At 40.4% G+C, this 24,318-nt stretch overlaps 2 protein-coding genes and 1 long non-coding RNA gene across 22 annotated transcripts in view; 2 read left to right on the forward strand and 1 right to left on the reverse strand.

Moving 5' to 3' along the window:
- The window catches only part of XPO1 (exportin 1), a 43,723-nt gene extending 32,679 nt beyond the window's left edge, over window positions 1-11,044 (forward strand). For all 5 annotated transcript variants that reach the window (XM_068940338.1, XM_068940340.1, XM_068940339.1 and 2 more), the window contains 12 exons: window positions 297-478; window positions 1,554-1,710; window positions 1,824-1,987; window positions 2,860-2,994; window positions 3,977-4,160; window positions 5,652-5,758; window positions 6,180-6,374; window positions 7,410-7,578; window positions 8,790-8,924; window positions 9,040-9,199; window positions 9,278-9,374; window positions 9,996-11,044. In XM_068940338.1, the coding sequence (XP_068796439.1) occupies window positions 297-478; window positions 1,554-1,710; window positions 1,824-1,987; window positions 2,860-2,994; window positions 3,977-4,160; window positions 5,652-5,758; window positions 6,180-6,374; window positions 7,410-7,578; window positions 8,790-8,924; window positions 9,040-9,199; window positions 9,278-9,374; window positions 9,996-10,142 (1,832 nt within the window). In that variant the 3' untranslated portion in view covers window positions 10,143-11,044. The remainder of the gene's footprint in view (window positions 1-296; window positions 479-1,553; window positions 1,711-1,823; window positions 1,988-2,859; window positions 2,995-3,976; window positions 4,161-5,651; window positions 5,759-6,179; window positions 6,375-7,409; window positions 7,579-8,789; window positions 8,925-9,039; window positions 9,200-9,277; window positions 9,375-9,995) is intronic.
- Window positions 10,619-23,867, reverse strand: LOC104143452 (uncharacterized). 11 transcript variants are annotated; one of them, XR_011140519.1, is made up of 6 exons: window positions 23,541-23,724; window positions 20,943-20,987; window positions 20,685-20,801; window positions 19,419-19,551; window positions 18,021-18,163; window positions 10,619-17,368 (listed from the first exon to the last, which is right to left on the reverse strand). It is a non-coding gene; the product is annotated as an uncharacterized lncRNA (long non-coding RNA). The 11 variants fall into 11 exon arrangements; XR_011140518.1 differs by lacking the exons at window positions 20,943-20,987; window positions 23,541-23,724 and adding exons at window positions 22,175-22,233; window positions 22,521-22,833; XR_011140516.1 differs by lacking the exon at window positions 23,541-23,724 and adding an exon at window positions 22,521-22,831.
- USP34 (ubiquitin specific peptidase 34) overlaps window positions 23,332-24,318 on the forward strand; it is a 155,574-nt gene continuing 154,587 nt past the window's right edge. For all 6 annotated transcript variants that reach the window (XM_068940330.1, XM_068940333.1, XM_068940332.1 and 3 more), the window contains exon 1: window positions 23,332-23,470. In XM_068940330.1, coding sequence (XP_068796431.1) covers window positions 23,428-23,470 — 43 coding nt within the window. In that variant the 5' untranslated portion in view covers window positions 23,332-23,427. The remainder of the gene's footprint in view (window positions 23,471-24,318) is intronic.

Consider the following 24,318-nt stretch of genomic DNA (forward strand, 5'->3'; position numbering starts at 1 on the left):
TACACAACATAAGTTGGTTCAGGCTTTTCATAAAGCTTGTGTGTAGGACTTGGCTAAAATCCTTTGGGACAGCTTTAACACAGATTCTCCATAAAATTTATTCTCTATCTTAAAAACAGTTCTCTTAAAACTGCGTTTAAAATTTTAGCTCATCCTGTCATAAGCTCAGGAAAAATGCACTGCGCTTATCTAACAGAACTTGAATATCGTTTTCTTGGAAGAACTTAACCTTGTCTATAGAGTTGTGATCCAGGTTGTTGCTTAAAGATGCGTATTTAATGTTAATTATCTTTCAGTTTATCTTACACACTTGGATTATGCGGATACAGAACGAATAATGACAGAAAAACTTCACAATCAAGTGAATGGAACAGAATGGTCGTGGAAAAATTTGAATACCCTATGTTGGGCTATAGGCTCAATCAGTGGAGCAATGCATGAAGAAGATGAAAAAAGATTTCTTGTTACAGTGATTAAGGTATCGTGATGCAAAACTAATAACTTTGTCACACTTCATAGTTTATGTTCAAGAAATCAGGTTTCAAAAATACTGCAATATGTTCTTATTAAGGGACCTGGTATGGCAAACAAGTTGTTGGAGATAATTTAAGGGGAAAGGTCATATCCTGGATTTAAGGCTGATAGATTCTTCCGTCATGAACAATGCACTAATCCAAATAGACTTTCCACTGTGAAAATTTCAGGAAGAAGTTAGCTTATGATCAAGTATTTTCTTCCTCTGGGGATGAGGAAGAGATGGGAAGGATAGCTAATGAAATAAAGGATGGTGGCAAAACGACCTGTGCTGTGTCTTGTTCTTGTACTCTTTTCATACATGTTATATTGATCAAAAATTCACTTTGGTAAATAAAAAGAAAAAGGCAAAGTAGCAGGGTGCTAGCTGGTTAGAAACATTTTCATTACAAGGGTAATTGACCTGATCTTAAACGTTCATGCAAATTAATATCAGAGGAGTTCATTCAGTTTACCACTACCACTATTTCAACATGAAGAACTGGATACCTACATTATAAACATACAATGCAGTTCTTCAAATAGTGAGGTTTAAGATATTGAACTTCATGTGGTCTAAAAAGATGGATGTGTTTACTGATGTTTAAAATTAAGTGTAAACAAGCAGTCCGAAGTAGGAGTTTTCATTCAAAGTCGATACTGGTGGTATTGCTTCTAATGTGATTCATTTGATGCGGAATCTCTCTCTCTCTCTCTCTATAGATACATATAGAGAGAGAGAGAGAGATAGCAACTAGTTGGTCAATACTTAACACTGAGGCTTGTTGAATTCTTCCTTAAAAAAATGTTTAGGTATATCTAAAATGCGGATTCCACAGCTGAAGACCCGACTTTCCTGATTTGTTGGAAGCCTACATAATTGCATCACCCCAGTTTTAACCCACCCTTTCATTGACTTTGAACTGGATATGGCAGCCACTTTAATTTAACTGATTTTGGTATTGTATAGTTGGTCTTGCAGTGCTTTTGATTGAACCAGATAAACTTGGGGAAGAAGCTAAAGATATGTTGTTTTTTAGGATCTCCTGGGACTCTGTGAACAAAAGCGAGGAAAAGATAATAAAGCCATTATTGCATCAAATATAATGTATATAGTAGGTCAGTACCCACGCTTTTTGAGAGCGCACTGGAAGTTTTTGAAGACTGTAGTCAACAAGCTGTTTGAGTTTATGCATGGTAATTATCTTTTCTTTACTTGTTTTCATTTTAAAAAAAAAACAAATGCTCATGCATGCTCAGACGCACGTATAGAAAAAATACAATGCAGTAACTGAGTTGATTTAATTTAGAAACCCATGATGGCGTCCAGGACATGGCTTGTGATACCTTCATAAAAATAGCACAAAAATGCCGCCGACATTTTGTTCAGGTTCAAGTGGGAGAGGTCATGCCGTTTATCGATGAAATTTTAAACAACATCAATACAATTATCTGTGATCTTCAGCCACAACAGGTATGCTTAATTCAGGGGTATGGGTAATATGTAGTAGTTCCTGAAGACCAATAAGAATACTCTGTAAGGGAATGTTACTGGCAATGGTTTAAGATCTGAATTGTATTCTTTATTTTTTGATAGTGTTATAGCATGATCAGGTTGCATTACCGAGATCTTAATTAGCATACCTCCAAGGAGAATTCAAGTGAGTTTAATTGGAATTCTGAATTCTGAAATACATTTTTACTACTAAGTAACTTAAGATACTGAATCTAATTTGTGGTTCTGATTTGGGATAGAGTATCGGACTGTAGTGGCATGCAGCTCTTGTATTCGCAAGGAAAAAAAGCAAAGGGCCTATCTCTGGAGGACTGCAGCTCAAAAAGTGAGAGTAGTGTGCACGCATGACATACGCTGATCAAATGTTATAATAAAGGTTTGGGCAGAGTGGCTCTGATATCTGGAAAAAGATACTTACAGGAGTGACGGTACCCAGTCCGCAGTATGAACGCCCCTCATAATACTCGATTTCAGTTGTGTATAGGTCTTAAGTCGGCCTAACGTTCTGTAAAAGAATTAAATGGGGCTGTACCCAAAGAAAAACTAAATGGCATGCATCTGAGCTTCTTCACTTTGGGAGATGGTGTTGTTTTGTAGGGGGCAAAATGAAGACTCTAGGGTAGGGTTGATTTGAAGGGAAGGGGGTCGAGTCTCGTTTTGTACATGATGGAAGTAAGGAAAGAACTGAAAGGCTTTATGAAGTTAAGTGAGAAAAAGGTATATAGACGATGAAACCCCATTTTCAGCCTTCACTATGTTTTGCTTTTAAAACGCTGAACTCTTTCCTTATTCCTTTTTAACCTACCTGTTTGACTTCTTGTTCCAATTAGGTGCATACATTCTATGAAGCAGTAGGATACATGATTGGGGCACAAACAGACCAGACTGTACAGGAGCATCTGATAGAAAAGTATATGTTGCTCCCTAATCAAGTATGGGACAGCATAATTCAACAGGCAACAAAAGTAAGCCCATAAATTTTAAGCGTATTCTGTGTTCAGATAAAACTGATTAAAGGTTTATTCCATCCCCATGTTCATTTTTCACGTGGCATAGCATGAGGTGTACGTACACAGGGGTAGACTTCATTGAATAATGATCAAATGATGATCAACATGATAGTAAAAATGTCGTTTTGAGAGAGGAGTTTTAAATGACAAAATAAATATTGGTTTTAATCGGTTTTGAAGGATTGTTTTACATTCCTTCAAGGAATATGCTTCTTCAGGGAGAAGGGAATTTATGAGAATGGCTACCTCAGAGGGGAGGAAAAAAAAAAAACATTTCTCCACAATTCCCCTTTACCTGGCTCACGGGTGGGGTTTCTTTCTAAATAACGCAAAATATGAAATACTAAAAATGCTGTTCACTTTCTTCTTTCTTTTCAATCGTTCTCTTAAAGTACATATTTATTCCTATTTTCATTTCTCCTTTTTTAGTCTCTTCAAAATAACCACACATTTGAATAAAGCATGGACAGTCTTGTAGTCCACAAGAGGTGGATCCCTTTGGACTTACCCAGTTATGATCCTGAAACTTAAACAAGCTTAAATTACTTTTCTGATTGAGTTCTTTCTTAAAACAAGAACAGACTGCCTTTCCTTTGGACTATGTCCCTCTCTTCACCTTCTTAATCACGCTCCTCGTGTTTTTTTAGTTTTTTGTGTGTTTTTTTTTCCTACCTTCCTCTTGCACTAAAATGATGTTTGTACTGCTCTTGCAAAAAGCTTTTACGGGAGAGCAAAATAAAGGCTATCCAAGATTTAATTGTGATTCTCAGTTTAAGGTAGTGGCAAGTGCCGTGAACTGAATCCCAGTGTTATGTAAGCTCTTTTGGATAGATTATTGAGCAAACTATGCAAGGGAAAGGGGGTGTTTGAAGTACCACTTGTTTTGTTAAAAGCTAAAGGCTTTCACTAAACAGAATGAACTCCTATTTTTCAACAGAATGTTGATATTTTAAAGGATCCTGAAACAGTTAAGCAGCTGGGTAGCATTCTGAAAACGAATGTAAGAGCATGTAAAGCAGTTGGCCACCCCTTTGTGATTCAGCTTGGAAGAATTTATTTAGATATGCTGAATGTGTACAAGTGCCTAAGTGAAAATATTTCTGCAGCTATCCAGGCTAATGGTAAGAATTCTCCTTGTTTTTCTTGAAATTGAGGACTAGTAGTGCGTGTTATCAGGTTTCAAAGCATGTTACAGAGGCAGGATAATTTTACTGTGTTCATTTTACTGTTTGGGCAAGTGGGGAATGACTGTGAAAGCGTTTGCATAGATTTTTCTTGCTAACCAGATGTTCTTCTATTCGAATAAAGAACTGCTCTGATTTTAGAGGGAAAACAACTATAAGCCAGAAAGTTTGGGAAAGATATACAAAACATAGCAGAGACTTAGAAAAAGTAATAACCCAACCTATTAAGAACAAAGTTCTGGTATATGTTCTCTTATCTTACTCTAATTTTAAATATGAGAAATACTTTTTTTGAATTTCTTCCGAAAGGTGTTAGTGGGGCTTTGGTGTATGGTACTGTGCTTCTAAATAGCTTTATTATAGAAATGTAACTGTAGTGAAGATCCCTGAAAATGACGACAAACTAGGCTTTGTTATCATTGTCAAGAAATTATCGCTTACCTATTGTAATTCTACTAGATAAATGGGGATATACTCTCTCAGTGGAATGTGCTGCTGTAGTAGTTCGTGACCCAATCAAATGCGTCAGTCATTGGATTATTCATCTATGTTATGACCAGTTTTCTTACCAGTGCAGATGATGTTTGGGAATAGGAATGTTAAATAAAACTTTGTGTAACTGAACAGCTGGTTGACCTTGAAGTAGCTTCCCAAATAGAATTCAGAATAAAACTGGCTGCAAAATGAGTACCTTTTGACTCCGGAGCTCTAATGGCCAGAACTTGTCCTTGTCAGAAACGATAAAAAGTTCAGGAAGCAGTTGCTAGGTCTGCAGTTCAGATGTGATACTAAATTGACAACCACGCTCTGATTGTGCTTGTCTCAGAGCGTGTTTTCACAACTAGTTTTAGCTTGTCTGAGATCTCTCTAATGCCAGGACGAGCAGTCCTGGCCTCTTCCTTGGCTGAACTGCTCTAGTGTTTCCCTTGTATGTGCTGTAGTGGTTGCGTGGCTATGCAGTTAATCAGATTTTCTTGATAAGACTGCACTGATTTGGGGGTAAGAAAAAAAACCTGAACTAAGGACAAGACTTCTAGTGGAAGACTTCTTTCTGTCTTAGATTAAATCGAGTCTTCTATAGAAAGCTATATAGGTTGCTCCCCCTCACCCCATTGCTTAATGCGAACGAGATGTAAGCTTAGTCTAAGTGGTGAAGTGATTTCTTTACTCGCAAAGTAAGTTGTAGCTTTGTTTTTGAAGCTTTTTTTCAGTAAGTACTGTAGGCAGTAGTTCTGTAATGCTAAATGGCTAGAATGGAGATAAGTTTTGCCAGCACAATATGTCTTTAATGTTGTTTGGTTTTTGGATATTTAAAAAGCATTCTCAGTCTTATTATACCAATTTAAGTTAACTTTTTGGTACTAAATACAAATTATATTAATGGACCGTCGCCTTACCTGGATTAACTGAAGCTTTAAAACTTAACAGGTGAGATGGTAACAAAGCAGCCATTGATTAGAAGTATGAGGACTGTAAAAAGGGAAACCTTAAAACTAATTTCTGGCTGGGTGAGCAGGTCCAATGATCCGCAGATGGTAAGTAAACGTATCTAATATAAATGATTCGTTAGTGAGGCAGAATTTGGAGAAGTCTGTTCTTTGTTCTTCTGTTGACTAAATCAGATGGTCACAGGAACTTGTTTCAGGAGGTCCATAAAGTATAATGGAAGAAGTGTGATTATAGTGAGGTAAGTCAGAGCTACGTTTGAGATGGTTTGGTTTAGTTTTAGCTGAGAGTATTCTTAAAGGAAGCAAGGGAGCTTAATAAACTCTGCTGAAGCCACTGCTGGGTGGTTTTGGGAACGAGGGGGTAGTTTATGGATGTGTTTGATGTATTTCAACTTCCTTAGGAAAAATACTTCCTGTGACTAGACAGTTAACTTTGCTATACACTGTTTGCTAGAGACTTTATTAAAATAACTGTGTTACTATAAACATGGCTTGCTCTTTTAATTAGGTAGCTGAAAACTTCGTTCCTCCCTTGTTGGATGCAGTTCTCATTGACTACCAGAGAAATGTTCCAGCTGCTAGAGAACCTGAAGTACTTAGTACTATGGCTATCATTGTGAACAAGCTGGGTGGACACATTACTGCTGAAATACCTCAGATATTTGATGCTGTTTTTGAATGCACGTTAAATATGATTAATAAGGTATTTATATTTAAACTTTGGATAAAGCATCTCCCTACTCACTCAAGACACCTTCCCTCCCCCCCTCCCCCCCCCAGAAAAAAAAAATCAGTTTTTCTTTTATATTGAGAGTACTTGTCTTGGCTGTTGGCACATTACTTAAGTGAAAGATGCCCTTCTGTCCCAATGGAGGGAGGCAATATGTAGTTAACACAGATTTACTACAGAAAACTTTTTTTGTTTATAGAAATGAAGATTCATGATTTCTTTCAGTGAATATCATCTCCATATGTAGTGTCTTGTAGATCACTTCTCCACCTTTCTGCAGTCACAGAGCATTTGTGGCACATGCAGAAATTTCTCCTCAAATATTTGTTTTGAAGTCTGGCTGTCTAGTTGGATGTCTTCATTTGGTAGCCTTACAGATTTATTGGTTTTAGTTCTCAAATTAAGTCATTAATCATTTTTTGTGGTGGGAACTTGGAACGGCATGCCTCTGGAAGCAAAATTGTGCTTAGTCCCACTTCAGTGTCAGACTAACGGCTAAAATGTCAAATGTCTAAATATAAGTAATTAGCAGTCCCTTTCCTTGAGTGTTTCCACACTTAAAATACCATAGACTGCATACATACAATCTGTAGTATGCATTTGCATAATACTCAGGAAGTACCTGCTAAATTAGTGCCACTTTGCAATAATGTGTAGCTAGAAATTGTTCCTCTGTTAAAAGTAACATAGGTTCTTGGGCGCGTTGAGACCATCTGTCTGCCTCTTTATCTGTGGAATGAGAAGTGGATAAGGTTTTGTACTAACAAAATGTGGCTCAGCCAGTTGATGTTTAATTCTCTAGAAGAAGTTCTTATCAAGCTTCGGGGAAAATTTGGGGAAAAGCTTAGAGAACTATGTTCTTTGCTTTTTGTTTAAGGTCACTTAAATCTGGGGTCTAAATGCTGTTCGTGCCACTTAACTAAACCGCTCCTTCTCAAAGGAGATCTGAGTGATGTTTCAGCTGTTCAGGAAACTTGACTTTTTCCCTCCTCTTTCTTCCCCTTCTAGGACTTTGAAGAGTATCCTGAACACAGAACAAACTTCTTCTTACTACTCCAGGCTGTAAATTCTCATTGCTTCCCGGCATTCCTGGCCATTCCACCTGCGCAGTTCAAACTAGTTCTGGATTCTATTATTTGGGCTTTCAAACATACAATGAGAAATGTTGCAGATACAGGTAAATGGGAGTTTTCAGTGTTACCAAATATGCAGGCTTCACTTATCTAGCAGTATCAATTATATTTTTGATAGTTTACTGCTGCTTTCTTGCATCTCTCTCTTTTCAAACTTAATTTTGTGATTGGAATTCTCATTCTGTATTGTATTAGCATAAGAATAATATTCTCCAGTCCTAGCTTCAAGTTGCCAACCAGGTGTATATTACTGTGCTAAAATACGTGGGTAGTGTTTCACTCTTGCAGCTGCAAGAGCACTTGGTTTCTGCTTGTTTTCTCTTCTATGTGAGTGTTTGTTTTCTGAAACTGCTGAACTGATGCAACAGCTCATTGTTCCTAAAGCCGCTGTTGCAGCTCTGCTTTTGTTGGGCTGCCCGTGGTGTGTTTCTTCTTACTTCTTGCTTCAGTAAGACAGATCTCAGTAACTAGTGAGAAATCCAGCAGAACGATGAATGCTTGGGGGCTGAACTGACAGTCTCATGGGAGCTGGCCTTGGTTTAAGAGGAGGGGGGAACGGACTGTAAAGAGGGGGATTGTGCTTCCTTTGGACAACGGCAAGTTGTTAAATTCAGTGGGAGGCTGAATTGAACAGTTGAGTGTATCGCTTCCTTCAGCAGACTTGAGTAATTAAAGAGTCCTCCAGAATCTGAGTTTTAAAGGGCAGCTAGGAGAGGCTGTGTACATGTCTTATTCTGAAAACGTTGTAGCTCTTGGGCTTCTCTCATCATCTTGACTATTGATTAAAAAGATCTTTGTGAAGCTGCCTGATTTTAAAAGCACTGACAGATGTTGCTATTTTAAGAAAGTTTTTTAAAGTGTTTGGAAAGGATGGGGATAGAGATAAACAATTTTATTTCAGTTAGTAATTATTTTCATTTAATTCTAAAAACTGACATTTTTTTCTTTAAAATGAGTGAATACATTTTTGGTAGAGGGTTTCTCACTTTCATGAATAGCAGTGAAGTGATTTGTTTTTCTGATGTTCTGACATCAACTAACGAAAACCAAATCTACACTCCTTGTGAGCGTGTGTCTAGCCCTCTAGTGGCTACTTGAGGAAATGCCTGGGAAAAGCATGAAGTCTGTAATGTTCTATTTTCAGTGCCCCTCAATTTCTTGGGATATTTGTATCGCTTTGGAAAAGGCAAAAAGATGCTTAGAGGTTTTAATATTCTTTTGTTGGTAAATTTTGTTTTTATGCGTATTTTTTCAGGGCTTCAGATACTTTATACTCTGTTACAAAATGTTGCGCAAGAAGAGGCTGCTGCCCAGAGTTTTTATCAGACATATTTTTGTGATATTCTTCAGCACATTTTCTCAGTTGTAACCGACACCTCACATACTGCTGGTAAGAATGTATATATGTGAGCCAGTTGATGAAAACATTCTGTTCAGACTTCAAAATAATGTTGTACATCGTGTTCTAAATAATAACTGCATATGTGTAACTTTGGTCTGTTCAGGTTTGACAATGCATGCATCAATCCTTGCATACATGTTCAACTTAGTAGAAGAGGGGAAAATAAGTACTCCATTAAACCCTGGGAATCCAGTGAACAACCAAATGTTTATTCAGGAGTATGTTGCTAATCTTCTCAAATCTGCTTTTCCTCATCTGCAAGAGTAAGTTTGCTGTCGTTCCTTAATGCTTTTAAGTGGGCTTATGTTTGTTGAAATACTAACTGATGGGTTTACTTTTAGCGCCCAGGTTAAGCTGTTTGTAACAGGACTCTTCAGTTTAAACCAGGATATTCCTGCTTTCAAAGAACACCTAAGGGATTTCCTGGTACAAATTAAGGTATGTTTACCATGCTTTTCCAAGAAATGAAAAATAATTATTGAGCATAACAGTCATTGTTGGAAAGTAATTGGACAGTTTTCTGAATAGGAGATACGGGTCTATTTACTGCTGTTTAAAATTGTAGTAAAAGCTTACTTTCTCAAATAGCTTGAGAAGGTCTGCGGATGAGAGATCATTTAATCTATTTTAGCATGATTTAATTATGAATTTAATTATATTATATGAACCAGTTGATTTTTAAACAGTGGTCTTATTTCAGTTCTGCTTGAGATGTGGGCATGCTTTGAAACTTCACAGAATGTTTTTTTCATTTTTCCAAAGCAGCTAGAATGAAAGATGATTGTGGAAAAGTGCTCCTTGAAATAGTGTTAAAAATGTAGTTGTCAGGTATTTTTCAAGTTTTAATGGTACTGCTTGAAATGATAGTATGGCCCAAAAGCGGGTTACTAGAGCATCCCATTCTGTAATACATGGAATGCAAAATACAGAAGATTTTCACCTTTATATTCATCTCTTTAAGAAGAGAAAACAAGCATACAGTCTGACAAGAATTCTGGAAGCTTACTGTTCTGTTCTAAAGCATTTGACAATGAACTAACAACTTTGTGAACTACACAGGAATTTGCAGGTGAAGACACATCAGACTTATTCTTGGAGGAAAGAGAAACAGCCCTTCGGCAGGCTCAAGAGGAGAAACACAAACTTCAGATGTCTGTCCCTGGCATCCTTAATCCACATGAAATTCCTGAGGAGATGTGCGATTAAAAAAATAATAAAACAAGTTATGCAGTTTTCTTTCTGTACAGCTACTTTGTTGTGATAGAAGAAAACAGCACTTGGATATTTGTTGACCAAAATGATGCCAATTTGTAAATTAAAATGTCACCTAGTGGCCCTTTTTCTTATGTGTTTTTTGTATAAGAAATTTTCTGTGAAATATCCTTCCATTGTTTAAGCTTTTGTTTGGTCACCTTTATTTAGATTTGCATGAAGTTGAAAATTAAGGCATTTTCAAAGTACTACTTCATGCCCATTTTGTGGCTACGGGGAAAAGAGGCGAAACATAACTTGTAAAAGACTATATTGCAAAATTATACGATTTCCTGTAAGAGTATCAATTTTTAATTTGGGATCATTTTCTTTCTAGCCTGCCCTGCAGCCTAGGAGAAAAGGTAATGAGTAAAGCGAATTAAATTGTTAAGCAGAGGATTATAGTGCTGCGTTTTTCTGAACAGTTAGCAGCTTTTTGGACTGAGTGGTAAGGCTAGGCTACATGTATTTGCAAGTTGTATGGCAAGTTTGCAGCAAGATCATGTGCATATCATCCCATTGTAAAGCAACTTCTAAAGAGTATGGGAACACAGTACAGTTAGTTATTTTTACACAGTTCTTTTGTTTTTGTGTGTGTGCTGTCGCTTTGTCGACAACAGCTTTTTGTTTTCCTCAATGAGGAGTGTTGCTCATTTGTGAGCCTTCATTAACTCGAAGTGAAATGGTTAAAATATTTATCCTGTTAGAATAGGCTGCATCTTTTTAACAACTCATAAAATAATAAAAAAAAAAAAAACTCTGGCTTTTGAGATGACTTATACTAATTTACATTGTTTACCATGCTGTAGTGCTTAAAGAACACTACTTAAAAGCAAAATAAACTTGGTTTACATTTATTTTTCTTTGGCTTATTCTTTTATTGGATAAAAATGCTGTGATCATATTGAAGACTTCTATCCTGAAAATGTAGGAAAAGTCCTTTGACCTAGGTAATGGCTGCTTCTGGCTTGCCTAATCTCAAGGACTTTGGCTATGCTTGAATTAAGTTATAACGTGAAATTAAGTTGGGTTCCATTTGGAAGTACAGTAGCTGTTCTGACTTACCTCCATGAGTAGATATTCCACAACAGATTATGATGCCAGGAATAAGGTACTGTTGCTCTATATATGGACACTTTGACATGAATTGCAAAGAGGTATTGCACTGTATCTTGACTGAACAAGTGATACTAATACATATAAATAACATAAGTAGACAAGATCTACAGTTATTTTTCTACCTAAAATTTTGTATTTAAATCATTTCCAGAGACTTAAGTACTGATACCAAAAGCAAACCATGTGAACACTAAGATTGTGTACAGTCTTGGCTTCCCCATTTTTGTAATGTTTCTCCTCTGTCTTCTAGCAGCTGATGTTTTTTATTTTCCAGTTTCCCTTTATTTGGTCTCTAATCCTAGGACTACTATTATGATGCAAAGTATAGCCGTTCATGCAGAGCTGTGAAACAGATAAGGTTAGGCAGTTGGTGGTGTTATTATGTAAGTTTGGATACTGTAGTTAACTTTCTGCTGTACGTTACTTTCGAAATAGAAGTGCATGAGTTAGCGCTGTTCATGTAGAACCTAGCTGTGATTAGAATGTTTCCAGAGTCTTAAGTATTTGCCCCATTCTGCTTCTGAACATCTGGGTGGTTTTGATTTAGCTGGCCCTAAAAAAGCAAAGCCATTCCTGTGTGCGTATCATCTGGCAACCCAAATAGCGTGAGCTGGCAACACTGGTCTTTGGAAGGAGACAAGTTGTCCTCAAACCCCTTATGACTAGGACTTAACAGTACAGCCTACTAAAATTATGTGAGGAATTAATTATTCTGACGGTTAAAAAAAGCCATTTCTTTCCCTTATTACCATAATGTGCTTTAAGCTTTCATGTCTTCCTGTCCTGTGAAGTGTAGCTTTCTGTTATGTTCTGCTAATGCAGTATCACCTGTAATAAGCAGTTTGAAGTAAAAAATGTGAAATATTGTTGAAAAGGACACATTTGGAATGGGCATATTTATTGGCTTGTGTACAGGTTAAAAGTGCTAGCATTAGAGCTACAGACGAGCAAAAGCTTATTGCAGCTGTGCAGACTGCCATCAATCCACTAAGAAAATACATTTTATTAAAAGTGGAAATACCACTGGTGGCATGGCTCAAGGATGATTATATTCCATGCGTAGCAGAAATAAACACTGATTCAGTTCTGACATGAAGTGGCATTAACATTGCATTGAAAATAGTTTTGAAAGAAAAAGGCACATCTGCCTTTATGCATGTTACTTTTCTCCACATTTAAGATTGAAACAAGCCTGTGAGGCTCATGGTCTGGTATTTACTGGAAAATTAAATCCAAATTAAATTCTCAAACAGCTTATTATTTGAAATATATTTTTGAAATAGGTAATTCAGAGAAGAGTTGTTTTATTGTTTTGATACATTTTTCAGATTATCTAATAAAATGTGATCTTAGTTTTCGCTTCCCTCTTAAATCTCAACTTCACTGTGGTCTTAACTTGTTATCTTAAGAATTGGTGCCTTTCACTGAGCTCTGCAGGTGCTTATGCAGGGTTCTGGATACCATTAAAGATTTGACTTGTGCGTGTGCATATTTCTAGTGCAGTTATCCCAAATGTGGAAGAGTAATTAAAATGTACATCTAAAACAGGACTGGTTCTAATGCACACTCTGTAAATAAGAATAAATGGATAAAAAGCATGAACCATCATATAAACATACGTAACTTGTAATTCTATGTGAACCAATGTTTACTCTGTGCATATTTCTTTACAGATTTTTCAAAAATATGTACTCCAGATACGTTCAAACACAAATATTACAGGGTGTTTTCTGTGTTTACATGAATTGATTGCCTGTTAGCTGATGAAAACATCCCCAAATACTTGTTTCAGGCTACTATGATGTGTTTGCTACTGTAACTGAAGCAGATTATTTTCCAAAGCATTTTAGGTTAGCGTTTTTTTTTTTTTTTAAACTTGAATAATTGGTGTGTGTTAATCTGATTGGTTAAGTGACCTATTTTCCAATAAAGCTAATATTTATGCAAAAAGCTTTAGAAACGCTCATCTCTCAAGGAAGCTTGAAGAGTTATTTCCAGTAGTTTTCAGCTCTGGAAAGGCAGTTAGGGCTTCAGCTGTGGGTTTCTTTATGAAAGATCAGGAGCGCGTTGCAAATAATACAGCATTAAAATGCAGCATGCCTAACAAAAGTGAGAAACTTGCGTTTATAAAGAAAATGTTGTATTGCGACTCAGCCAGTTTATCCCTTTGGATAAGCAATTGTTGATCCAAGACTTTATTGATCCAAGGCTACTATTTGTATTTGCTGAAAGATGTGTTTAGATTTCCTTTCCCTTCCCCCCCCACTTCACTTGGTTAGTCTCCAAATGTAGTAGAGCAAAATGGAAGTGCTGAAGATTGTTTTCAAAAAGTTTGTCCAAAATAAGCAAAACACCACATCTTTTCCTTATCTTGCCCTTCATGAATACAATTCTGCACTTGTTGGGGCCTTTTTTTTTCTTTTCTTTTTCTCTCCAGACTTCCAGATATTCTTTCTTCCTTGTCTAAGGCTTATTATGGCCAGTGACATTTCCTCCGGTTGAGAGATTCATTTTCAAGAAACTCTGGGGCAGATAGGTTTCCTTAAGCATTTCACATTGTATGTTCACGTGCTAAGACCTACAATGGGTCACAAGTAAACTTGGCGTTTCCTGGGAAAATACTTGCAGTAGCTAATTGATAAATGTTTGACAGACATTGGAATGTTGTCAGAGCCTTTCACTCCTTCAAATTATATTTTGACCTGGGGCTGGATGGGGGAAAATGACCACTTTTAATATTACTCACGTAATAATGGAACAGAGATGAATAACAATGCAGTCCTGGGAACTCTGTATTTAGCTAAGCCTGGGACTGTGTAGTTTTCAGCTTGTTTCTGCCATTCCCCGACTCTGCCAATTCAGTAACACAGGTCAGACTACCTGATGGAGCTATTGGCATACTGAAACAGTTAAATTGGCTGGGTTTATTGAGTACCTGCAGCTTTATATTTTACAGGTTCCTCTCCTCCCCTCTTTGTCATCCTCCTTAAGACAACTCTGTCAAATTAGAACTTGGAAATTATTGCTGATACATACACAATTGCCCTGTACTTTGCCATAGGTCTTTGTGCATATATTTACCTGTGAGTGCTAGCTTGTGTGACAAGTGGGAACAAAAAAATGGAGCATTTAGAAGAGATGGGGGTGGCAGAAGGATGTTTTGGAAGTGAAAAGCATGGATGAGAATAACACATGGAAAGAGAAAATGAAAATGAGCAGGGGTGAATAAAAGGGAAACAGTTTAAATGTAAGCCATGGGCATTTTTTTTCTAGGTAATACCCTGGACAGACTTTTCTGATAACCCCATTAACACGTTATATGTGAAAGGGTCCTTATTTTCATCATGAACATCTTTTAAGTCTTATTTAAAAAAAAAAAAAATCAAACCACGTTCTTTCAGTTTGTGTGCAGATTTGTCAAACCGTCATAGTCAGGAGTTTTGATAGCTTGTCTTCGGTTGTCTTTCACAAATCTGGTAATTTCTGCAAACAGTATTGGGAGGAACTGGCTAATTTAGGTTGAAGGACTGAAGGGGGGGGGAAAAAGTTAGGATTGTTTTCTCCCAAATAGAACTACATAATAAAATGTGTGTGAACGTGTGCTGTGAAGAACTAACTGCGGCCCACTTACTAAAAGTTGCTCACTTTAACGTGCGTGTTGGCACCAGCCAGTAATCGTATGTTTTTCTCCTGGGCATTTCTCTTCAGCTAGCCCTAGCTTGAGCATTTTTGCATCAACCCTCAAAAATTCTCAAATCTTTCAAATTAGCTTGTGAGCTCCTAGAATCATACTGAGACCTAGGTGTAATTATCAGAGAATCTCACCAAAAAGGAGTGGTAGACTAGTACCACTGAATTTCAAGCTAGTACAGCCAAATCTCCGCCAGAGCTATATACGAATAGAAGTATTCAAACAAACAAGGAGAGCTCAGCTAAACTACTAAGCAAGGCTGCTACTGTATACGCAGGCAGTATTGAAACCTGATTGAAATATGATACAGTATTGAAACCACTCTTGAGTTGGAGGTTGGTCTGTTTACCTGGCTGTATGGTGTGACTCACCACACTCAGTAGCTGGTAATAATATTTATTAGAACGCAGATTCATTTCCTACTGAAATGCTGAGCAGGCACTCAGCTATTTTTGTAGCAGACTGTAACAGAGCATGGTGAGGATCACTATTGTTATATGATGAGTTTTTGGCCTAATTTACATCATCAGAAATTTTGATTTGAATTCTTTAATATTCAGGGGGAGTCAAACTACCTGAATTCCGGGCTTCACAGGGAGCTGTGATATTGAAGTCTAGTTAGGCATTAAACTTATTTAAAAAAAAAAAAAAAAAGTTAAAAATGCTGATTACTAGAGTAATGAGAATAATAAGAAACTTTAATTATGAAATTCAGGTGGTAGAATTTTAAAGTGTGTGTAAAATTTAAATTGATTCTACTATGCTTCAGCTGACTTTAACTGCTAACTTCACAGGTAGAGATTTATTTCCTTTAGTGAAATGAAGGATTTCCTGGGCAATGGATTTCAACCTTTCCAGCATCGTTTCTGACTAGAGGTCACAGATATAACTGAATTGGCTAGAATTCTCTGTTTTGAAGTTATCATCTGTATACCAGAAATGGCTAAATTAAAGACAAATACTTGTTTTTCAGCTGTCACTGCTTCCATCTGCTGTTAACATCTGCTGAAATCACTAGTTTACTTTTTGTCGTTAACTGCGGCAGCAACCCGTGCAACTGTCACTGCTACAGGAACGGTAACCTACAGCAGAGCAAACAGAAGATACTTCAGTCATCAGAGATAAAGCTCTGGCTGAAGCAGTCAACATGACAAACATCAAAAATGCATCAGATAAGTGTTCCATATTCCACATTCACTGTTCCATATATGTATTCAGATACAAAATAAGGTTTAGATGTACAAACGATGAGGCAGGGTAGAAAACATACCTACTTGAATTTTCAAGGTGTGGCTTCGTAAGGAATTTAACTTTTTTCAGAGCAATAGCTCTGAATTGGGTACCCCTGCTTTCCCTACCACCATCTGCAACTGCCTCTCCCCTTCTATCAGTTCTGGGCTTGACTGACTCCTCCAGGACCTAGACAGCTGACAAATAACCAGGGTTTTCCCCGCTCCCTTAATTACAAGTATTTTTTCCTGTAAATCTGTTCATTGCAGGAGTGCCAGTACAAGGGAAGGGAGGGTTCAGTCAAGGGAAGAAATGCAGGAGCAATGACTTGGATAGACCTAAACTGCTGCAGACCCTCAAGCTGAGAAACAGAACTACGCTCTCCCTCGTTCTTGCTGTCACTAGGCGGAGTTTGTTCTTTCGTTAGGATAGATACCTGTCTGATTCAGGATACAGGAGAGGCAGCAGTGTCCCAGAAGAGGAACAGTGGCAATGACCAGCCTTACCTTTTCAACCCCTAGTCTAGCTCAGTTTTGTGAACGGTTCTTAACTCCACCTTTAGCCTACAGAGAGCCAGGACTACAGTATTAGTTTGGTGTTGTGAATCAGTGGGACACCATTCATTTTGCAGACTATATAGCTTCTCAGACTCTTAATCCAGTCCTAAATTTGGGTTTAGACTTAATTATATTTGCTCAGAGTTTGCATTTATCTTCAGTTACTTCTTTAGAAGAACTGTGCTGGCAGTTCATTAGAGCAAGTGCTTTCAGACTGAGAACAGCACCACAATCAAGGGAAGGAGAGAGGAAGGACCTCCTTGGGATCAGACAACCTTGCAGTGATGGTATATATGAGGAGGGAATACAAGATCGAGAGAAAAAAGCAATGGAGGGAATAGCTGAAGGCTGAGGATCATTACAACCAGCACTGTAGGCCAGCAGTATTTATATATGCTGTTAAAAGAATTTGGCTGGCAGTATTCCAGTTAGCACAAAAATAGGAGGGAATCAAGGTCACCCATATTCTTCTGTAGTGCTCATTGAACTTGGCATGTGATATCATGCTTGAAATGTCCTCTTCCTTGTGCTGACTCTGATGTTTATGTGGCTGCGCAATCAGTTAGATCACAGAGCTGATTTGTCTGAAAAACAATCATTTAAGATGTTGTAGTAGTTAATTTTAGATCTCTGATCAAATCAACTGCAAGGTCCGTATAAGGAAGGCAGAGGGGAAAGAAAATTGCAAATTCAGATCAGATTATGCAGATTGTAGAGCTACAGTTTTTAGTGAAAAAATGTCTGTTTTGGCAGATGAAGGCAACTCACTATTCATTCATTAAGTCACTCGCTAAGCCACTGATTCTGTGCTAGTGGGAATACCTCTGCAAGATGACATTAAAGTTTTAAGAAACTGAATAAGCATGACTTCTTGGAGACAGAGTTTTTATACTATTGTAGTATAAGAAAGTTAAGATGCAGTCTAAGTTTCTCTTGGTACAGCTCTAGCTTCCACCTTCAGTTTTGATAACTAAAGGGTAGTTCACTTTGATAAGTAAAAGGGTTTTTAAGAAGTAAAGGGTATTCCATCAAACAAAGACTGATATTCAGAAAACTGATTGTGGCATATTGCAAATACACCTCAATAATAATACACTCTTTGTGAAATCCAAGAAGAAAATGACATACAAAAGAAAGAGAACTGAAATAATCTCATAGACCTTAGGAAGGTAAGACAGCACAGTATCGAATGAAAAATTATACTTTACATATATGACATAAAAGCATCTGATCTACCTTTGAAAGACCTCAGGCTTTGAAAATGGTACTTTAAAAAAGAAACGTGGCTGGAACCTTAATTCAAGCACAGGCATACCACGACAGCTGTAATACTCAGGACTGCTCTTTTATTCTTCCGTTATGCAAGTCTTCAGGCTACCCTGAGGAAACCACACAATCAAAAGAGGCTTTTAATAACCAGACCACCACACCTATTCCTATCATTAGACAATACATTGTTTAGAAAAGACTGTCAGGAATTTAAATAACTTCAAGTTATACATAACAAGGAAGATCAGTGAAAACTTTCAAAGAGCAATTGATCTCTGGAAAACGAAGCCTAAAAATAGCACTGAACGTTTTCAGGAAAATAATCTAAAAAAAAGTTAACTTGTAAACAGGAACGCGCAAGCTTGCAAGAAAGCATGCCGTTTATGTGACTTCTCATCTTTTATCGATTGCCATTTTAAAGCTGTTAGCACAAAGTATAGAAAACATTCACTGAAGTTACAGATAAGGAAAAGTTGTGAAATGTGTTGTTAAACAGCAGACTATTGTTTCTAGAGCCAATGGAAATAAGGCAATAACTACTGAAGCACCAGACTGAAAAAACAATCTGGAAACTTTGTTAGAATAGGAAACAAGCTTTCCTTGCTAAATGTATTTTGGTGTTAAGAGAATAGGGTGCCTGGTGCACCTTTGGCTAAAGCCAAAGATGGAGAAAAAGTCATGATCTCTGAGACATTCCTTGAGGTGGCTCAGTATTGTAGAATTTTGATGCTAACGTTGCACTATGATAAAGATAAATCAGATCTCCGACACTTCAGAAGGAATAGTTTCTCCCTCAAAGTTCTCCCTAATTGCCAGTGCTCCAAATTTGAAAGGGCATTGCTTTCTGCACATGAATAAGCGGCAATGTGGTCCCACTATTAACAACTAGTCTTTGGGTCTTGAAATTTGGTATTTTTTTCTTTTTTTCTATTTGTTTAAGAAGCTTGGAGGTCCTTGGAATGAGCAGTTGTGAGATGGCAGACTGGGTCTCTTGTTCAGCAATGAGGCCACCTGAATAAGCAGTGCTGGCTGCAGAAGTCATCTGGAGGACCTGATCCTCTCCCTATAGGAAGTGGGCTATTGGACTAAGTGTCCAAGGTATTGCCTTAATCCCAAAATTTAGAGCTAATATTACTGTAATTTGACAAGGTAAATCGTTGTCATGCATGCACTGGCCTCATTTTTCTCAAGAAAAACATTCTGGCATGCTCACAGAATTTAGCTTCTTAACCAGTCCAAGCAACTCACTAATCAAACTTTGCTCTATACTAAATATATGCTCTTGAGCACTAAGCATTACTCATTTTAAGCAATTTTAAGTTAGACAAAAGGAAAAAGACAACTCTTCCTATAGAACAGGCTTACTTAATAAATATGTCCCTTAATCACCAGTTGTTTGACCTCAGTTACAGGAAAACTCCAATGGCTATAAACGTGTAGATCTGTCAGTAGACACACAGATATGGTTCTCTGGGTTAAAGGCTAGCCACTCAACTGCCTGTAAGGAGAGAAAAGTTGAATTCAGCGTGTTATTTGGGAAATATGACTTAATTCTTTAGCTCTGTTTTTCTGTGTCTCTTTTTCTGCATGTAATGTCAATTTCTTATCTAACAACAGCTTTTTAAAGAAATTTGACTATAAAAGAAAAAGCCCGCAGATTTGCACACACCTCATGATATGAACTCTCCGTAGCTTTAATATTTCAGCATTCTCAGTTAATTTCAGAGATAGAGGAAGCTTAAAAATCAACACTGCTATTCTGAGACCATACATATACAACTGTCACAGAATCACTTAGAAATGTTAATCTCCGCATTCTGTCACTAGCAGGCCCATCATCAGTCAGTTATATGTTGTCAAGACAGTTTAAGATAGAAAGATTACGTGGTGTCATATGTACGTTTACAAGCTTTCTGTTATGTAATATTCTTGGTAAAAAATTGGATTAAAACAATGATAAGGTTGAATTCGCTTATGAACTCGGGCATAGGGTAACAGAGACACTTCAAGTATTTCCAAAGTACACACTGTAAACTTATACAGTTCAAAGCACCCCCCTCAAAAAACAAATAAAATGAAGAGCTGTATGGGTGTGTGTATACGTATACATAGACATACAAATTGGTCACCAAGAAAATAAAAAACATCAGTGATTTAAGGCATTATCTCCCCCCCACCACACAACACACACTTCATTATTGCCCCTCTGCCAGAACTTAGTATACTAACAAAATGAGGATACTAAGCACAGGTTCTCAGTTTATTTGGAGGCAGTAGGAGCCTGCAAAGGAGCCATGCAGACAGATGGGAGCGCTACAGTCAGCAGGAGTTGCCAGAACTTGACACTCCACAATAAAACGTGAAGTAGTGCAGTTAAGGGCACAGAACTTCCCCATCTCCTGTAGTTATACCATGCGAAACCATATTGTTATAGTATTTTAGAGTGTTTTTGTCAAAGCAGTAAGGGCACATTGGTTTCTTTCTTAGGACACCATTGTTGGGTACCATTAAGACTACCAGATTTTTTACAATAGGTGTTTACCCTTTAAAAATCCCTTAAATATAACTTTGGTTCTATAACTGTGAATACTATTACTATTTATATACAATACAGCTTTAAAAAACACTTACATTTTCCTCTGCTTTGTATCAGTGATCCTTGTCAAATAATCTTTTGTACTTTTAGCAAAAGGAAATTTGCAGTCAAGGTGTATTATTGTTCTGTTTTACAGTGAACTTTTTCCCCATCTGCAGAAGCAGAGGAAATAATACAGTGAAGTTTTTAGTTTAACATTTACTCATAGTCCTTCCCATCTCTTTCACTGGTATGCTTTGCTACACTTAGAAATTCTGTTTGAAAGATATCTACAGTAACATAAGATTACTTACACGTGAATTAAAATGGCCGTCAAGGAAACTGTTTCTCACCTAAGACTTTTAAAGAAATTAATTTTCTGTATTAGTTTAATAGAGTAAATGGAACTTTCAGCACAGATATATTTCAGAATAGCTATTGCAGAATAGTTATGCATGCTGGCTAACTTGGAAAGTACTTGAAAAACAACCAGCAGGAAGGAAGCCAAGTGAAAAATAACTTATCCTAGTAGATAGAGCCCTTTCACTTCCACAGCAGTTGTAACTTGGGACTAGGAATATTGACTACAATAACTTGCATCTTATTTTTAAGCTTCAGCTGAGCTCCTCAGTGTCTTAGCTTAAGAAATTGATGCCTTGATTACTGTGAGGGGAAAAGCACTCTGTGCTCTTGAGTGAGAGGCTGTATGTACAGCAACCAGAGTTATTATCACAGCCTGGCTAAATATGCACATGAACAATCAAAAAGACAGAATTGTGTTTCAGTAATGAAACTGGACCCTTTTATATTTTCTCCATTTAAGTCAGTCAGTCACGGAGGAACCCTCACTGCTATCCATTTTTTCCTATTTTGGCAATTCTGAGTTATTATACTTCCTATTAAACTCTACCACATCTGCATTGCAGCTATTAGTACATTTCCTTAATGTTACGTACAATTCAGTCAACTTAGACTCGTTGGGGATAATACACTAGCTCACCGCTGGGTGGTACTACGCAAATAAGAACAATTTAGAAATACTTCAGAAATGCCTACTTTGGCAAGAAGCGGCAGCCAAGCTATACAGTGTATTCCCATACATACATCTGCTAGAGAGAGCGCGTGCGCGTGTGAGAGAGAGAGACAGGGAGAGTGTTAAGAGTTACAGAGAGCCTGAAAGAGCGGTAAAGTGTTAGACAGAGGGAGAGCGTTGGGGAGAGTTAGAGCGCGTGACAGAGCGGGTGCCAAGGTGTGAGAGCGCGTGTGTGCGCGCTCGAGCGCGGGACAGAGCGTGTTAGTTCGGCTGCGTGTGGCAGCGTGCTTGAGAGTATGCGAGAGCGAGCAGGGCGGGAGGTTATTTATGATTTTCATGGCAAAGATGTCTTATTTTATACTGGAAACTGCTGCCTGCCTGATAACTTGTCTTCCGGGGGGGGGGGGGGGGCTGAGATCCTGCAGAAAACATGCACCTAACAGAAGCGAGCAGGGAGTTGCATCGACATGAATTATATGACTTTATTAAAAACAAACAAACAAACCAACACACATCCAAAGCCAGGTAACTTCAATTGGAGATCTCCATTCTTTTGAAAAATTAAAAGTTACCTTTTCATAAAAAAAAAAAAACAAACCAAACAGTATTTCCAACTGCTTACAGAAGCAGTGCTTGCAGACAGCTGCCCGTTACACCCACGGAAGGCACCAAGGGGACAAGTCCTGTTGCAGCACGACCAACAACCTCGCCGCACAGGAGGGCGAACCATCACCTCACAGCACCGCACAGCCCGGCCGGGCCGAGCCGAGCCGAGCCGGGCCGGGCTCCTCTCAGCCAGGGCCGGGCGGCGGCGCGGCCTCGGCCCCGCGCCCCGACCGAGGGAAACGCCAATACTTACTAACGCCGCCTGGAAACGGGGCGCTTTCTCCCACCCGGGGCAAAAAAAACAAGTATATATGTTGCTACCCGATGGAGGAGCGGGGACGGGACAAAAAGCCCTCAAAGCCAAGGCCGCGGCCCGCTCGGGCGGGAGCTCGCTTCGGGCGACACCGCCGTGGCCGCCCACGGCCCCAGCGCCTCTCGCGGGCGGCAGCCCGGGCGCGGCGGCGGGCAGCGGCCGCTCGCTTCAAACAGAAGGGGCCGCTCCCCCGCCCCCGCCGTGGCAGCGTGCGCGCGTTATTGGAGGAGATCGCCCTTGACAGGAGGCGGGAAGAGGGCAGGGAAACGCGCTTCCCGCCCTACCCGCGCTGCGCGAGGAGCCGCAACTGCCGCCGCCATTTTACCCTCCCGGCCCCGGCTGCCGGCCCGCCCCCTTCCTCCTCCCCGCTCGCCAGCCCGCCGCTCGGCCCGGGGTGGGAAGGCGGGGCGAGAGGAAAGGGAGGAGGGACTCGGCCACCTTCGCCTCCTGCCTGGTCGGAAACAGCCGAGCGGAGCCCGAGCGCCCCGTCCCCCGCCTCGCTCCTGTCCCCTCCTCCTCCTTCCCCCTCAGCAAAATGGCGGCGCGTGGAGTCACTGGGAGCCAGTGAGTGACTCGGCTTCTCCTCCTCCCCGCCGCCGCCGCTACCGCCGCCGCCACAGGCTCATTTGCATTGATCAGCCGCCCCATCCCCCCCTCCCCCGGATCCCAGACCGGCCCCTGCCTCTCCCCCCCCCCCTTCTCTTCCTAGTCCTTCCCGCCCCCTCCTTCCCCTCCCCCCCTCACTGACCCCCGCCCCGGCCCCCATCAATCATCAATCAGCAGCACCGAGTGGATCAATCAATGGTCGGGAGGAGGCGGCGGCGGCGGCTGCTGCTGTTAATGAACAATGTGTGAGAGCTGCGCCGAGCTGCTGGAGGTGTTAAATGAGAGTAAGTGCGGCCACCCTCCCCCACTACCCTCCCCCCAACACTCCTCGCCCCGGGCCGGGACCCCGCGTACCCTCCTCTACACGGGCTGGGTTGTAGCCCTGCTTCATCTTCCTTCCCCCCTCCTCCTTTCCTTTCCTTTGCCCGTTCGCCGCCTGGCTCGGGCCTCCTGTGCGCTGCTCGCGGGGTTACCTCTCCGTGGGGTGGCGGTGTGGGGAGAGCCTGCTCTGCTTTGCCGCTTCCTTCCCCCCCCCCCCTCCTCCCTGCCGGGGGCCGGGTGACTTGTGGCCTAGGGAAAGGGGCCGGGGCGGGCGGGAGGAGTAGTAGTGCCGCGGTTTGGCGCCCGTCCTCCCCTCGGCGAGCCGCTGGGGCCTGCCGAAGAGCCAGCCCCCCCCCCCCCCGCCGGCCCCGCGGGGTTGCGTGTGCGCGGCCGGACCGGGGACGTGACCCGGCCGGCGGCGCCAGCAGCCCGCTCCTGGCCGTGCATCCCCGGGCAGCCGCAGCGGGGCCTAGCTGGCTCTGGCTGGGCTGAGGAGGTGCCTGCGAGCGGCTCCGCTGGCTGCCGAGCAGCTGGAGGCCGGGCCTGGGCTGGGCCCCTTTTAAGCAGACGAGGCGGCTCTGAGTGATCCTGCCCCCCCCCCCCCCCCCCCCCGCGCCCGCTCGGTGCTCCGCGCTGTGGTGTGCGGGGGGGGGGGGGGGGGAGGGAGGACACGGCGGGAGTGCTTTTCGGGTACCGGTTTTGAAAAGCGACCGCTGGGCTGCCAAGGAGCCGGCGGCCCGAGAGAGCCGGCCTGGGCGTTGCGAGGCCCGGCCGTGGTGGGGGAAAGGAGCTGCCGGGTGTTTCTCTCCGG

Source organism: Struthio camelus, chromosome 3, assembly GCF_040807025.1.
Source record: "Struthio camelus isolate bStrCam1 chromosome 3, bStrCam1.hap1, whole genome shotgun sequence".
NCBI lineage: Eukaryota > Metazoa > Chordata > Aves > Struthioniformes > Struthionidae > Struthio > Struthio camelus.